The sequence below is a fragment of the Dermacentor silvarum genome, chromosome 5, assembly GCF_013339745.2.
Source record: "Dermacentor silvarum isolate Dsil-2018 chromosome 5, BIME_Dsil_1.4, whole genome shotgun sequence".
Lineage (NCBI taxonomy): Eukaryota > Metazoa > Arthropoda > Arachnida > Ixodida > Ixodidae > Dermacentor > Dermacentor silvarum.
Genome location: NC_051158.1, coordinates 16289832 through 16306997, shown reverse-complemented (window position 1 = coordinate 16306997; position 17166 = coordinate 16289832). Strand labels below are relative to the sequence as shown.

At 43.8% G+C, this 17166-nt stretch overlaps 1 protein-coding gene across 6 annotated transcripts in view; it reads right to left on the bottom strand.

Moving 5' to 3' along the window:
• Positions 1-7473: 7473 nt before the first annotated feature.
• LOC119452950 (plancitoxin-1) overlaps positions 7474-17166 on the bottom strand; it is a 74225-nt gene continuing 64532 nt past the window's right edge. The window contains exons 2-7 of one of the 6 annotated variants that reach the window (XM_037714913.2): positions 16609-16807; positions 15949-16027; positions 14631-14795; positions 11646-11843; positions 10256-10503; positions 7474-7671 (exon numbers count right to left, since the gene is read on the bottom strand). In XM_037714913.2, the coding sequence (XP_037570841.2) occupies positions 7561-7671; positions 10256-10503; positions 11646-11843; positions 14631-14795; positions 15949-16027; positions 16609-16807 (1000 nt within the window). In that variant the 3' untranslated portion in view covers positions 7474-7560. The remainder of the gene's footprint in view (positions 7672-10255; positions 10504-11645; positions 11844-14630; positions 14796-15948; positions 16028-16608; positions 16808-17166) is intronic. The other 5 variants (XM_049667432.1, XM_049667431.1, XM_049667430.1 and 2 more) reach the window with 5 other exon arrangements.

Sequence of the window (17166 nt, the reverse complement as noted above, 5' to 3'; positions counted from 1 at the left end):
GTTTAGGTATATGGAACATCGCTCCACATAGTTAAACTTCGGTCTTGCGTTTTTTTTTTTTTTTGTGACTTCTCAAGCCTTCTATCACGGTAAGAGTGATTTCTTTTTTGTGTTGTGGTAGAATAACTTACAACTACAGCATAATTACTTTACTATCTATTGTTTTTTGAGACAGGACTATGTTCTGCAAACTAAGGCGATGTATTTGGTAATGCGTTGCCTTCGGTGAATGGTCATTACATAGCTCACCAAGTCTCGTGTCGATGAGTTTTTCAGAAGGAAATATTCTTTCGGACGAACAGCGACTCCTGGCTGTCCTGGGAAGCTGTAGCCATACGACAGAGAGAAAATCGATCAATCAAATTTATTTGACGCATATTTTTCATTTTTAAAAGCTACAAATGCAATATTAGCCCAAAGGAGATGAGAAGGTTTTCTGATGTACTGGGCCGCCCATATTTTGAGTCGAAGAACAATTGAAGTGGATGTCAAAGCAAGCACGGAACAGTGGCTACGAATTGCGTGACCGAAAACTTTCTTTGAGATTACAACGCCATTGACTATTACAGCACATTATCAGTCACGAGCCTTCGGTGAGTGGTAGCTCCCTGTTTATCCTCTAACTATACAATTCAGACCTTTGAGTTTGTATAGTAAGGAGGCACTGTGTATAATCTGGTCGATCACTTTAGAAGGCTAAATTCTCAACATACTTTCACAACTTCCTCGCTGCCTCTCGTCGTTCTGTTTGCGCAGTGCGAAGCATGCAGTGATGCATCGCTAATGGGCTCATACTGCCTTAAGCAATGGCTCATAACCCCGTAAACGTGGTCTCCCCATTACGACAACAGAAGAGAAGTGAAATTATACGCTGTAATGATGAGCAGCAACGCAGACAGCTGTCGAAGACAATGACCCCGACGAACGTGGGAGCGCTCGGCACGCGCTCACCGTGACTACGACTACGACGTCAACGATTACGACAGCAGCCGCAGATAGACCGAGCGCATAAGGTTCTTCGCACCTTAAAAAAGGTTGTTCAACTTCCAAGGGTTAGGAAGTTGCTCAGTTCTGTGCATACCACGCCGTTCTTAGTCATGGAGCCCCGTTTCAAGCGATCAATCACAACGGAACAACCTTTGCAGCCAAAATTATGACTGACGTCTTCAAATCCGCACAATATCGCCAGGCAACTAGCTTCCTATCCTCCCCAAACCAACCGACTGCAGGGAAGGTTATATAAAACCGTTACTGACATGCTGTACACGTACTATATAGACGCGCAGAAAAAAAAAAGAAGACGTGGGTTCATACCCTGCCATGTAGTATCGACGAAAGAAGTTCACGGACCACGGGATCTCAGAAAACGCTAAATATCTGAGCAGCCTTTAAAGGTAGCCAGTAAAACCGTACACCACAATGTTGTTCGCATATACCAGTAGAGGCTGGAAATTGGAATACCATGCTGCGTTTTGAGGGCGCGGAGATATTCAGCTTTTGGTCAAAGCCCTTCGTCCGCAAACTTTTGGTCGATAGTACGTTACATTGACGTATAGAGGAAACAGCATGATTTACGCCATTCCGTGTTTTATTCAGGCGCGAGGTTCAGACAATGCTAGACGCCATTACACTGCACAACGTCAACGCTTCAATAGCTGCCGACGCCCGGCGCCTTATTCGATACGCAGAGGAAACGTGCGCACATCAGGCACCAGCCGAGGTCCGAGTGAGGTCTGTGGCCATCATCATCATCAGCAGCAGCAGCAGCCGACATTTATGTCCACTGCAGGACGAAGGCCTCTCCCTGTGATCTCCAATTACCCCTGTCTTGCGCTAGCTGATTCCAACTTGCGCCTGCAAATTTCCTAACTTCATCACCTCACCTAGTTTTCTGCCGTCCTCGACTTCGCTTCCCTTCTCTTGATATCGATTCTATAACTCTAATGGTCCACCGGTTATCCATCCTACGCATTACATGGCCTGCCCAGCTCCATTTTTTCTCTCTTAATATCAATTAGAATATCGGCTACCCCGTTTGCTCTCTGATCCACGCCGCTACTTTCCTGTCTCTTAACGTTAGGCCGAACATTTTTCGTGCCATCGCTCTTTGTGCGGTCCTTAACTTGTTCTCGAGCTTCTTTGTTAACCTCCAAGTTTCTGCCCCATATGTTAGCACCGGTAGAATGCAATGATTTCACTCTTTTCTTTTCTACGACAGTGGTAAGCTCCCAGCCAAGATTTGGTAGTGCCTGCCTTATGCACTCCAACCCAATTTATTCATGATGAGGCGTCCCCTGTAATTGACCTAGATAAACGTACTCATTTACAGAATCTAGAGGCTGACTGGCGATCCTGAATTCTTGTTCCCTTGCCAGGCTATTGAACATTATGTTTGTCTTCTGCATATTAAGCTTCCACTCCAATCTTACCCTTTCTCGGTTAAGGTCCTCAATCATTTGTTGTAATTCGTCCCCATTATTGCTGAATAAGACAATGTCATCTGCAAACCGAAGGTTGCTGAGATATTCGCCGTTGATCCTCACTCCTAAGCCTTCCCAGTCTAAAAGCTTGAATACTTCTTCTAAGCACACAGTGAATAACATTGGAGAGATTGTCTCCTTGCCTGACCCCTTTTCTTGATAGGTAATTTTCTACTTTTCTTGTGGAGAACCAAGGTAGCTGTGGAATCCTTGTAGATATTTGCCAAAATATTCGCGTATGCCTCCTGTACTCATTTATTACGCAATGCCTCTATGACTGCTCGTATCTCTACTGAAGCAAATGCCTTTTCATAATCTATGAAAGGCATATAGAGAGGTTTATTGTACTCCGCAGATTTCTCGATTACCTGATTGATGACATGGATATGATCCATCGTAGAATATGCCTTTCTGAAGCCAGCCTGTTCTCTCAGTTGACTGAAGTCAAGTGTTGCCCTGATTCTATTGGAAGTTATCTTGGTGAATATTTTATACAATACTGAAAGCAAGCTAATGGGTCTATAATTATTCAATTCATTAACATCTCGCTTCTTATGGATTAGTCTAATGTTGGCGTTCTTCCACTTATCTGGTACACTTGAAGTCGGGAGGCACTGCGTATAAAGGGCAGCAAGCTTTTCAAGCATGATATCTCCTCCATCTTTGATTAAATCGACTGTTACTCCATATTATCCAGCAGCTTTCCCCCTGGTCGTGTCTTGCAAGGCCCTTCTAACTTCATCGCTAGTTATAGAAGACGCCGCTGTATCCTGTTCATCACTACTTCGAATGAAAGTAGCTTGGCTGCACTGTGGCCATAGGTTGCCTGAAATACTGCTTAGTCGCTGCTTTGGAACTTACAAAATGTTGTACCGTGTTAGTAAAATCAACTACGACGTCTTTACAGGCGATGCCGCATCAAAGCATCGTCGACAGCACCACTCAGAGATAGCGCACGTTGTTCGCCTCAAATCATATGTCGCACGTTAATGCGGCTCCTTGCCGAATGCATACGAGGCTTCTCTATAGTTTCATGCCCCAAGTACGGGCAGATCGGCGTTTCGTTAGCGGAAATAAGTACAAACACAAGCTCCAACCACACATCAAGCCATGAGTTAACCATATAGATCACGGTGGAACCGCTATCCTAACATTATAGTCTCGCATCTTCGAACACTGAACGTTGTCAGGCGCTCCCATAGTGCACCCTCTACTTTATTATTTTATGCTTTCAAGTGAGCATCAAAACGATGTCCTGTTTGCATTTTTGTTTGGCTGGAGAGTAATGCACTAAGTGTCACAAGCCGGCGCTCAGGAAGAAGTTAACACCGCGAGCGCGGCTATCCCACGCAGCTCGCACTTTTTATGATGCTGTTCTGTGTCTCCACATAATTAGCGATAATATTGATAGACAATGGCAAGTACAAGCATTCGTGAGTTAAATTACTGACTTGCCCCAGCACCAACATGGGCTTTTGCTGTGAATAGTTTACAGACCCTTTCAATCATTGCCAACGGAGTCCACGGCAGACGTATTTCTTTATACCAAATCAACCCTCACATTTAATCTACAAGAACAGAATGAGAGACCTCATTGTGCGGCCTAAATAGGACAACTAACTTGTATTTGGCAGCGTGAGGGCGGCAAACTGAGAAAGAAAGCTATATTTGAGGGAACAAGTTTGGCCGTTTTCCCAACTGATTTTCATGACCTTCGTACACCACAACTTTAGCGTGAGTATAGGCTGATATATGTCGTGCGCTGGCTGCGAATATTTCGCGTTGATTGAGCCTGAACTCTCACCTGAATGGTTGCCAATGAGCGAGTGCGGCCAGAAGAAAGCCCAGAACGAAGAAACCACAGGGCAGACGCAGAACACGGGCGGTCATTTGGCTGGCATGGATTGTCTTTTCGACAGCCATTTTCCTGTGCGAGTCCACATCGACAAAACAACAAAACGCGTTGCTTCTCGAATGCGTACTGATGACTTTTTAGCCCTATAGTACTTTTTTTTCAATCTATACGATTCTGAAAAGGTGTCGTCGAGTGAATTCATAATTTGCCCCATGCGGAAATAAACTTCGAAGAATACGTGGCACCACAAGTGTAAGAAAAACAACGAATCAGCCTTCACAAGAATACATAGATTACTATCAGAAAATGTAGCTTCCTTTACTGTACGAACACAAACACTGGGAGCTTTATGAACATGTATCTTTACTAGAACGTATCCAATGAATGAGTTGTAGAATTGAACAAAGAATATTCTTACATTTTACGCACAGGGAATAGAATGGATTACAAACGCCTTTATCTACACATAAATAATTTATGTTTCGCATAGGCCGCCGGTGAAAAACAAACCCTACGTCCTGCATTAGCAATGTGCGATAACCTTGCTTGCTTGCCTGCGATAACCTGTTGGCAGTATAGCTTGACAAGGTTAAAGAAGCAGCCTTTACCTAGTATAGCCTAGATAAAGGCTATCGAATTACCAAACATATATAGCTAATTCTCCACCAATTTTGTTAAGACACGATCGTACTGGAGCTACTACGCAAATAATAAATAAATGAGCTCAAGCAGAATAGCGCATACCGGGTCTCGTTTCGTTGAACCTCGTCTTCTTCTCTGCCGCCTCGAGTCCCGCTTCTTTTAGCGCTGCGCGAGGCGCTAGCGCAATAAATACTACGCCTAATTTGTCAGCAATATTTTTATGAAAACACACACACTGGCACATTTAGAGCTACTTCTGCTTACGTATGCTAGGGTCAGGGTCCAAGAATTCGGTTTTTCGCAAGGGGACAGTTGTCAAGCTTTTCGTGGCGCAAAGTGCTCTTTTTAGTGCGTTGATACGAGCATAGAGGCAAAGTCCTTTTTTTTACTTGCTTGGGTTTACAGGCTGACATTATGTGTGAAATAAATTTCATACAAAGTATGGCGCTCCGCTCAACCCATTACCTCCAACTGGACTTATTAAAAAAAGATCATGAGCCATGGCTCAGAGTCTTCATGTTGGTCAGCTTCCCTCCCCTAAGCATATTTGCTTAGACTTTCTGCGAAAGTGCAGGCGTTGTTATAGGTACCTTTCCTCGTGCTTTAGAGGATACATTCTCCTATACCATCTCTTCTTTCTTCCTCTTCTTTTCTACCCTCTCACACGTTTCCTCCCACTTCAGAGTGACCAGTCGAGTAGTTACTGAACCTCTGTGCCTATCATTTCTTCATTTGTATTTCTTATTTTGACAACTCATATGAGCGGTACAAGGGAGTGGAAGTGCTGGAGCCGTAGAAGCTTTACATTAAAAAATATTGGTTACCGGCACTGACTCTTTCATCTGTATATATTTTTCTGGTGGTACACAAGCACTCGCTACAAGCAACAAGAAAAAAAGGAACAAGGTTTATGACGTTCCGAGGCCCGTACGAGTCTCTCGTTCACAAATGCGATAAAGGTTGGACCGTGCCTTAAATACGTAATACATGGCGAAATGTATTGGTTTATATCTCTGGCAGATTCGTATATAAGACACGGCGTGAAAGAAGTTCATTAAAGGGCATAACATACCCAGTAGACCAAGCAGAAGTGAAATGGTCTTTCACGTTTGTGAACACGGGACCCGTAGGGTCTCGAAACGTCATAAACCTTGTTCTTTTGTGTTGTTGCTTGTGGCGAGTGTTTCTTTACCTCTAGGAACATGTATGCTCCTCGCCAGAAGATGTTTTGTCATACCCTAGGTTCCCTCAATATATATTCAGGAGGCGATCGTCACCGCCAGCGCAGACACTTTTCCCACTTGCCCCCGTCTACCCTCCCGCAAGCTAAATTCCTTCCTTGCGTTCTCCTATATCGGCGCTGTAGTATCGCGTGGCGCAAACGTCACCGGCTCCGCTTTATTATTTTCTTTCTTCCTCACTTTATTGCTGCGCTGCACACTTCTGGCGACGAGCTCGCCCGCGAGCGGTTGCGTTTGTCTCGTTTCGCACAGCGCACAGTTTTGCGCGCTGTGCACGAGGACACCTGACTAGCGGTATAAGTCAGTGCTACACGAACACTGAGGCAGACGCAAGCGGATCACAGAGCATGAGCACTCGCTGGAACACTGTAGAAAATGACATAGTTTAAATCTCTGCGCGCGCAACAAACGAATCAAGCAGACGAAACGGAAGTACATCTCTCTTGCTATGGTACGAAGTAAAACAAGGACACGCAGACATTCGGCTTGTAGGTTTTACTATTTCTCTAAACTTTAATTCATCTGTTGAAGCAATAGATCACACAAATAACTGCTGTTGCATTTAACAATTCTCAAAGTCACGTACCGCTGTGAGTGACGTCACAGCACAGCCATTTACTTTGGCGCACTTGAGCGATTGACGTCGATATCAATACGCCCTTTAAGATGTCCTTCATCGTGAGCACTTAAGCCTTCATACTGTTACGCGAACGAGGGATTGAACACTGAAGACTACTTACAAGTATGTTGATAAAAACAACTGCAGGGCTGGCCAGTCCAGCCGACAGCTCGAGAGCCAGGAGCAGTTCGTCTTGTTCGTCGAGGCGCCCGCGCGCATCGTCCGAAAGAAACAAGCAATATGCGTGTAACATTATCCCCGGCGGCAAAAGCACCGTCCCAGTGCGTCTAAATATCGGTGTTCACTGGAGAGAAATAATATTTGAGGCATGGGGCAATTTGTGAAGCAACCCAAGCCAATAAACACGGCAACAAACCTTTCTTGCAGGGTAAACATGTGTACTACCGTAGATCCTATAAATATGAAGCAGGATGTTTTAAATAGGCACAAAGCCTTGTAAACGCGCTTTAAAAATTCACATTTGTGTGGTGGCTTTGCGTCAACATTGCGTACGCATTATGGATCCGGGTATTTATTACATAAGAATAACTGAGTAGCCACAGATTTCATCCAAATGATTTGAGGTGATTTGTCTGTTTAGAAAATAGTGGAGGTGGTTTGAACATATAACGCTCTTTATTTCTCGTGATCCTGGAGTCTTGTAATATGTGATTTAGTTGCTTCACAAACAACTAATATGAGCGGTGACTGTGATCTTAATGATCATTTTGATATGCTGCAGTTGTCGAACTCCGTGACACTTCTCAGGAGCAACTTGTGAAGTAGGGCGTTCTTGAAACAGAGCGTCTGTCCTCCTCTTCGGTACTGTGAGTGCTGCAATTCAGTACATCGTCCCAATCACTTTCGTCATCAGGATACGCTCAAACCCATTGGCACTGTTTGGAACGTCAATCAAGTCTACAGCAATGTCTGCCACGACATCTGGTGACCCTCTATCACCGGTTTCGACTAAACGGTGCGCACACGAAGAGACTCTTTTTTTCGCAATGGACAGAGCGCAAGTCCATGCTTTGACAACTGCGTTGCTGTGGTGTCTCTATGAGCCTGTACTGATTGAGGGCCCAACACACAGACACGAGCGGAAACTACATCGAGTAAATATAGAAAAGCTCGACCAAGGTTCCTTGACTTGAAAGCGGATGCTGAGTACGTGGCGTTGCCCATCGAAACAGCGCAAAGCACTGAGCTTCTTGTTTTCATACAAGGAATCAACAGGTTTGCTCTCCAAACTGTCACCCACCCATTTCGTCTAATAAAGATTTTTTAAATTATTTGCTGTCCAAATGTAGAAACAATTACGAGACTTGCCCAGCGTGTGGTACTTTGTATTTGACGTTTCCCCAATGCAAGAAATAAAAAAATAAGATACAATGCCTTTAAATGGAACGAGAATTCGTTGAGGAAAACAAACGAAACTCCACCTCAGTTCTTGTGCGGTAGCTTTGTTCAATGGGCTCAGTTGAAGTAAAATAACGACGAAAGATAACTGAGGTAAAATATGTTTTTGCGGAAGTATAACAAAACTTGAAACTAGGATTAAAAGAAAATACCATAATCTAGTTGAGAATATCTCTGGTTGTGCATAGTTCCTGGCCTACTAGTTCTCGCCTATCCTCTGTATGGGTTTTACAATAAAGTCATTGCAAAGGAGATATTCTCGTTCATTGCCTTCGGTGAACCAAGTTTCATACATTCATTTAAATTCCAAGCGGCTCTCGGCTATTGAAACCAAAGAATTTCGAGCCAGATAACCTCAAGTATACGAGCTATATCATCATCAGCCTACATTTACGTCCATTGCAGGACGAAGGCCTCTCCCTGTGATCTCCAATTACCCCTGTCTTGCGCTAGCTGATTCCAACTTACGCCTGCAAATTTCCTAACCTCATCATCCCACCTGACTTTCTGCCGTCCTCGACTGCGCTTTCCTTCTCTTGGTATCCATTCTGTAACTCTAATGGTCCCCCGTTTATCCATCCTACGCATTACATGTCCTGCCCAGCTCCATTTTTCCCGCTTAATGTCAACTAGAATATCGGCTGTTCTCGTTTGTTCTCTGATCCACACCGCTCTCTTCCTTTCTCTTACCGTTAGGCCTAACATTTTCCGTTTCACCGCTCTTTGTGTGGTCCTTAACTAGTTCTCGAGCTTCTCGAACTATATGACGAGCACTAATTCAGCTTTCATTGGCCTCCATTACCATACAGCCACTATGGTATAGCAACGCGCCATGTTGTACAGCAACAGCACAAAATTATACATCTGGGCTGTACCTCTTCGTAATGGGGCTCCATATTAGCGCAACGAGGAGACAAAGACTTAAGAAGAAGGGAAGACGAACGAATTGGGCAGGTGCTAAACTTCGTTCTTTATAACGCAAGCCACGCACTTCACGTTAGGTCTACACGCGCTTCTCCTGACATCCGAGTTTGTTAATGCGGTTTATGCGCAGATGCAGCCAAACTGCTTCCTACAGAGACGGAGCTCCTTGTTGCTATCTTTTTTTCAAACAGGATGCTTTAGCTCGGGGCTCCTATCTAAATACCCACACATTAGAAAGAAGAAATCGTTTGCCTCGGCAACCGCTCCCCCGAATTTGAAATCGTTTGCTACATTCGAAAGAAAATGTTAAAATCTAGTGACTGCCGTATGCAGATTTTTTTTATTTTGAAAATCCTTGCTCTTGTAACTTTTATCGCAAATTCCTAAATAAAACAACAACTATCAACATTACAACCTTGTAACTTAGTAATGGAAAACAAAATCACAATTCTGCCAATTGCACCTAGTATAGTACATTTATAGCGGACAAAATAAATGTATTACACATCCTGCTGAAATGTGGAACTAATATGTGAGTAGAATGTTTTCAAAATAGTCGTAAAACTCGCAACAAATTCACCTTAGTTTTAAGCCCATAAGCCAAATTGGCTGTCATTAGATTCTCTACTCTACTTCTCTTCTCTACTGTTCTCAAGATATCCCAGCTGCCAGTTCGAGTTCCAGCTCTCAACCGAATATCCCAGTTCTGTTGAGAACTAGGATATTTGTTCTCGGTGCGGAGTTCCAAATTTATGAACTTCACGTTTCTATTTTATTTAAACTTGTTGATTTTTGGCAATATTTACAATCAATTACAAGCCCTAATGTTCTGCTTCCTACCGTCACTAGAGTTTGACTTTCTCCCTCAAATACAACAAATGTCATTGAATTTGATCCATTGGTATTCCCGTAAAAGTATTTCTGTGGTGTGCATGTAGTTCATTAATAGGCGGCATGGTAGTTTGATCCAAGCTAAAGTTTGCTCTACAGCTTTTGTTTCCTCCACAAGCTAATTTGCATCGCTGATATTTGAACCATGTTGCCCAGCCAAAAATTTTACTACGTCTCTCCGTACCATGCGGTTGAGGGTTCCGATGCAAACGTATCGCCTTGCCGTCTCCTCCGAGATGGCCCATTTGCTGTGGTCCTCGCCGTTCCTGACGTCCAGCTGCTGCTTGCTCATCTTGAAACGCAGGGCATCGACGTTGGTGACAGTGTAGGTGTCGTTGCAATCGGCGGGTACCTTGCCGCCGGCCCCGTTGCGCCATGTGGAGGCGAATAGGTTGGACTCAAGGTTGCTGGCCACAGCGGCCGAGTAGACGTCTGAAGGACAGGCGACAAACATAAATACGCTATGTGAACCATAATGATAATTGTGACCACACGGTTGTGAACGAGCAAGACCTTCAGTGAAACTCCGTGATTCGTGTGAAGCGAGTAATTTCTTATGTCGGGGAATCCAAGCTATGCGAACATAGACAGTAAAATATATCACTCCTATACCGCAATAAAATGTTTGCTGGATTTGGTGTAGGACGCGAAAGGCGGACTTCGTAACACACAGAAAACGGGACTATATTTGCTTATATACATGAACGCGTGACGTTTTCAGAACTCAAATCGAATGTTAAGGGCTACTACTAGCGCTCACGCTTGCAAGGGCCTTGTATTAGAATTTCTGCGGGAATGTGAGAAAAAAAACAAGCAGTATATCTAAAACTATTAATATTTACAGATGGTTTGAATTCATTGCTAAAACAGAGCAATACTTTGTACACCAGAAAGTACCGTATATAATACTGTGCCTTTTTTATATAATAATGAACCCAGAAACATAGAAGGCAAACTCGAAAAAAAAGTAGAGGTCGTTCTTTTTCGATTGCAATCACAGGTTTTCTACTGCAGTGATTATTATTACCTATATTTGGCTCTTCTAGGTTTTCCGTGAAAGTTGGGAGTCTACTAATACCTCAGCCCAACCCCACATCAAAGCATGGGCATACCAAGTTACTCATGACTGATAAGTCAGAGAAATTGCATTTATATTTTGGACCATTATTTCATAATTAAATACAAAGAAGTGCAAAATAAACTGTTGCAAATCACTACTTGTGACGGCGGCTTAGCACGCGAGGCTCTAATTCTGCTAAGTGCGAGGTCGCCTGCTCAATGCCCAGACGTGGCGGACGAATTTCCATTGCGCGGAATGCAAACCCTTGTATACCGAACACTTCGTCAAAAAATACTGATTAGTCAGAATCAAATCGCAGCTGTCCACTACATTTCGTCTCACAGTCTCCTATTTCCTTTGTGATCATGGAACAATAAACCTGACAAATGAAAACAAAAGTGTCGTGAGGCACTGGACAGCATTACATTCGACAGGTAGAGAGTAGCGAGCTCAAATTTTAGTGATAAGTAGCTGTGATGGTAGCTATGGTGCGCAGCGTTGTGGTTTTACGCACCTCTATTGTAGCGGCCGTGCTTGGCGAAGCTGATGTAGGGGTTGTTCGAGACGTCCTTGAGCGAAGCAGTCAGAACCCATGGTGCCTCACGGATGAACTTGCGAGCTAGAAGAAGGTTCAGGGCAGGACGACCTTTGCGGAGTGATGCCGGTGCGTAGCTATCGTAGATGTTTGGGTACTGCAGTCTCAGGTGCGTGGCTGGGAACAATGGAAGGTCAATTGACCACGTGTCGTAAACACTGGGCGACCAATGAACGGTGCTTTCTTCGGATGTAGGTTTTGACGTGTTCTTGCCGACACATTTATCAAAAGAAGGAGAGGGATGGTAAGAGATAACAACACTTTTAAAAACGTTTATTTGTGCTAGCTTTAACCTTTGCCGTGGTCTCTCTATGGTTGTCGCGGTTAACCTAAGCGCTTTCAGAATACATATAGACTGCAGTAATAACGGGCATTTGGGAGGAGCCAGCCAAAGGAGACGAGTTTTAACACTTGAACGTTTACGTACCACAGCTGGCCATTTTCTTTTTCAGTCTAAATACAATCTTCGCCCTAATGTATCAGCATTTCATTAATTCTGGCGCAATAACGTTTCATCTGAGCCTACTGCAAACGAGTTATCTTCAGTCACATTTCCTGTTTCAGTGTCCTCATGACAGCGTGGGTGCATAATCTTGAGAATGCCAAAAAGCAAGCGGACTGAACTCCAGTTGACCTCTACGCAAAGGAAAGCATCCTTGGTGTGATTGGCTCATGAACCGTGCGTGTGTATATTAAGTGTGGTTTTCGAGGTATAAATATTAGTAATAAGCAGCAGCATGTTATCGGAAAAAAAAATATTATTTCCAGGGAATTAGAGACAGGCTGGATATTGTATACACATATTTACACGCAGTACATCCTCGTATACATATTGTTTAAAAGTTCAGTGGTGATCTACAGTGTCACATTGCACTCGTGGTTGTTCTGATGCCTCGGTTTCTTGTAGTGCAGCTGCGGAACGAAACGCGCCGGCCTGCCCTCGAGAAATGCCGCTTGCCGACGCATGCATCGGTGGCGTAATAGTTTCAGTATCAGGCTTGTGTGCTAGTGGTCCTGTGTTCCAATCCAGCCGTCGGACGATCTTTCTGAATGTTTATTTAAGTATTCATAAGGCCATATTTTGTCGAAAATGACGAGTTCGAAAAGTCACAAAGCCGATGTTGAAGGCAGAAGGAGGCAACTCCATGTACTTAACCATCATTCCCTTGCCGGCTGAATCGTCCTGCTTGCCGCTCCCCAAAGCATTAGCGCCACAGTTCCCTCTGGTATTTATTGTATGAAACTGTAGGCTTTAAACGGTAAAAATACTACTTTGGTGCACTGTTCCTGGATGGCGCCACCATCCCGTTAAACACTTTTGGCTTTTGAGGCCCGGTACGTCCGAAATAATTAGTTTCTTTATTTATTTCAATACCCTAAAGGCCCAAAGGGCATCACATAGGGGGGGGGGGGGGGGATTTTTATACAATCATAATGTACAACAAAGTTGCAAATACAAATGAAATAAAGCAAGATACAAAAAAACAAAACAAAAAAATAAAGAGATGGAGCGTCTGCAAATCAGCGCAGGAAAGTACAAGCGACATCATCTTACAATCAAGAGGCATACTATATGAAATATCGACTTCATGCACATTGACGAGGTTAGCGTTGCTGCGTGTCGATTATATCAAGATACATCAGCAATTCTGCCTTAAAGGACGATATATCAGTAAGGGTAACTATTTGTTCCGGCAGATCGTTCCACTCCTTTACTGACAATACAAATGGCGAGTTCGGATATTTCAGCGTTCTTGCGAAAATTGGTTCAACTTTATAACTATGATCTCTGCGTGAAGAGATATGATGCGCCGGAAGAATATTCGTAGTTGCAAAAACTGTATTGCTGTGATACATGGAGTGAAAAAATGACAAACGAGATATCCTGCGTCGTGTCTCAAGATTATGGAGATGAAGTTTTCGCTTCAACACCGTTACACTTGGATAAGATGAATATGAAGATAAAATGAACCTGGCTGCCTTGTTCTGCACAGATTCAAGCTGGTTTGAAAGGTCAACGCTATTTGGATGCCATATTATAGAAGCATATTCTAATGCTGACTTAATCAGCGTTGTGTAGGCATGCAGCTTCGTTTCGGTATTGGCAGCTGACAGACGGCGCTTTAAGAGACCTAGTTTTTTAAAGGCTTTACTTGCTATATGCTCTATATGAACGTTCCACGTTAGATTAGGTGAGAAGTGCACACTCAGATACTTAAAGGACTGTGTTTTTGCGATTATGCTGTTGTTAATCGAGTAGGTATTCGCAGGAGTATTAGTGAGCGTAGGAAACGTCATCAGCTTTGTTTTGTCAATGTTGATCTCCATTTGCCAACGTGTGCACCACTCATGTAAGCAGGTTATGTCAGCCTGTAGGCGTGTTACGTCAAGTGGGTTAGTTATTTGTCTGTATATCACACAGTCGTCAGCGAAAAGGCGTATGCTAGAAGTTATGTTGTTAGCTATGTCATTTATGTAAATTAAAAAGAGAAAAATGCCTAGAACTCGGCGAGGAAGCTTCACTTGAGAAGGGGTCCGCATACTTAATCCCGAGTTTTTGCTTCATCAGCAGTGCGAAAGTATAGTACAACTTTTCTAAGAAGAATTCTTGCTATGTTTCTGTGAATGATTGGGTAGGGCTGCATTCGTTTTCTTATTTTTACCCTTGGGCCCCTTTGCGTTAGGCTTATGATTAAACCCAGACAGACTTCTCGGGCATAACAAGGAACGCAGCCGGAAACAGCCATTGAATCCAGGGAAAGAAGGAGGAACATGCAACAAGTTTGCAGCTTAGGACGGCTCAAGGCCCATCCCCTGCTGTGTGGCGTGCAGTGCGAACTTTCGGCAGCTAAAACGGTACTTTTCAATAAAAATGCTCTATCTTTCGCCCACTGCACCACTTACCGATCGTTTCGAGCTGACTAGTGGGGAAAGTGACGCACAAAATTGTCTGGCCGTACTCGCGTCCACTGGTTGGGAAGACGTACATGCCTTTGTGGAGCATCTCGGGAAACTTCGGCACACTGTGAATAATCCACACGCCCGACTCGTCGTCGAAGATGAACAGTCCTGTAGGACAACGATGAAGAAAGTGCGATTGTTAAGTAAATTTTCCGCATTTTCTCGTTGCCGAATAAGATTGCATCGGAAATAAATGCACTAGGTGCGTAGGCATTTTCGAACAGTACTGATACACATTTTGACAGTTGCAGAGGCTCTACTGTGCCCTTCTCTCAAGTAATAATCAAATAAAATCTAATCAGGTTATTCGGACATGAACATGTCTACACAGAACATGCTCACGAGGGGAGGCAAAAGGAAGAAGCTAATAGCATACTTCCTGACGAGGCCTCACCCCCTGTCACACATCAATGGCAGAAGGGTGAACATGTTCACCGAATAGGATGACACTTTGCAAGTGCGAAGGTTAGGGAGCAGTTATTGGACATTTAATTTCATACTAATGTTGGTCTCGAAATACTGAATGCGGTTTCATCGACGTTATTAGTTCATCGACCAGACTTCGTTGAGACACGACAAAATTTGCTGACGTTGTGTAGCGGTAAAGCTAGGCTTTCTGATGACACTCTTAAAATCGAGGCAAAAGTGCTGGGCGCGTTATTGAGAAACGGAGCGGGCAACTGTCTCATGACGTCGTGATGATTCTATCTCCTGAATATCGAAACCAAATCTGGTTCGCACAGAGTAGTATTATTGTAAATTATCTTGACCGCACCGACAAATTTTTCCGGCGATTGGAAGGTTTCTATTTCAGTTAACGCAAGAAGTCACAGGATTATTAGTAGATGTCAGCATTCCCTTAGGCCTGCAGCACCAATCCCAGGACTACAACAATCGCGGCAGCCACGTAGTACGCCAAGTGACAGGTAAACCACGCTAACCCTGATTAGACTCCCCTAGATGCTGCCGACGGCAACTGCAGATGGGCCGGTTATTCGCACGTCCCTTATCATGTTCGCACTTATGTGCCACCCCCCCCCCCCCCCCAGACTTGATAGTAAATATAAAATATGTATGCATACATTGCTTGATTCTCAGTGCACTAATGAGGCCCTTTCGCTTGTGAAGACGAGGTTTTTAAAATAGTGTAATAATGTCGCTGCCAGTAAGAAAGCAGTCGACAAAGAAAGTACAAAGCGCGGGGATCTCAGTATGCGAGGTATAACTTAAGGTTATACTGCACGAAGGTAAGTATAAGTACCTTTGGTGTGTCCATTGCTTGACTTTTTTTCTTCGAGATGGTACGGAGGCTGGTCATTGTAAACTGCGTACGCTAGGTTCTGCACGAGAACACGACGATATATTTTCGGCGTCATTTTAGAAGCTTGCGATTCCTAGCTCCATTGCAGCTTCTTCAGCAAGCTCTAGAGGAAGGTTAAAGACATTCTGACACATGGCCCTGTTGTGGCCGCATTCGCGAGTGGGATGGGTTCCCACGCTAGATGTCGTAGATAAATATATGCCTACTTGCTGCTGTAATTGCGTCTTTATTTCACAAATAATTACATAAAGCAACTTAAATGTAGCATAAGGAATAAGGATTATAAACAGGGATAAGGTGCCTCAGAAAGGCTGGCCAACGTTTCGATAGGTATCGAAACGTTGGCCAGCCTTTCTGAGGCACCTTATCCCTGTTTATAATCCTTATTCCTCGTGTGCTACTACATTAGTCAGCCACCATTTTTCATTTTGGATTAAATGTAGCATAGGAGTTCTTTACACATTATTTTTTACATTACAATTCTGCGATGAAATCCGCGTTTAAAGGCATAGCTACACGTGCACTCTGGGTAAATGGCAATGTTCAAGTTTCGCTTGTAATGAAGTGTGTTGTATAGGCCCGAATATTTACTTCCTTTACCTGTGGCTTCTCCGCTGTGGTGAGAGGAGTAATTGTATTGGCCAGTGCGTTGCTGGCATTGAAGATGTTATGCGTTGACATCATCCAGTAAGGTGTGGATGTCGGCGTCCTTGAATCGATGTACACGTATTCCTCGCCACTGGGAACGCTTACTTTGTCCTTTCCTTGCGCTCCTCTTGGGAGCTTGTACATGAAGAACCTACGAAAACGGAGTGAAGTTATGCCAGGGACCTGCGAATTTGTTTCTTTTCGATTTTCAGTGTTCTTAGATCACTTGCTGAACTATTCTGTTTATTGTACCGAACTGGCTGCATGTCTAATGAAAAAAAAAAAAAGAAACGAGCGCGGACGGTAAAGGGACGCAAGAAAGAAAACAAAATAATTTAAAAAATACGACGACACAGGCGCTTTCTTTGTGTACCTGCCCCGTTCGCGCTCCTTTTTTTTTTTCGTAATGACACCTTACCAATTCTCCCAATCGACGATTATTCACCGTCTAAGTACGGAAATACAGTGTGGGCCCGGATCTCCGTACAGCCTGGACCAGCGTGTCACGAT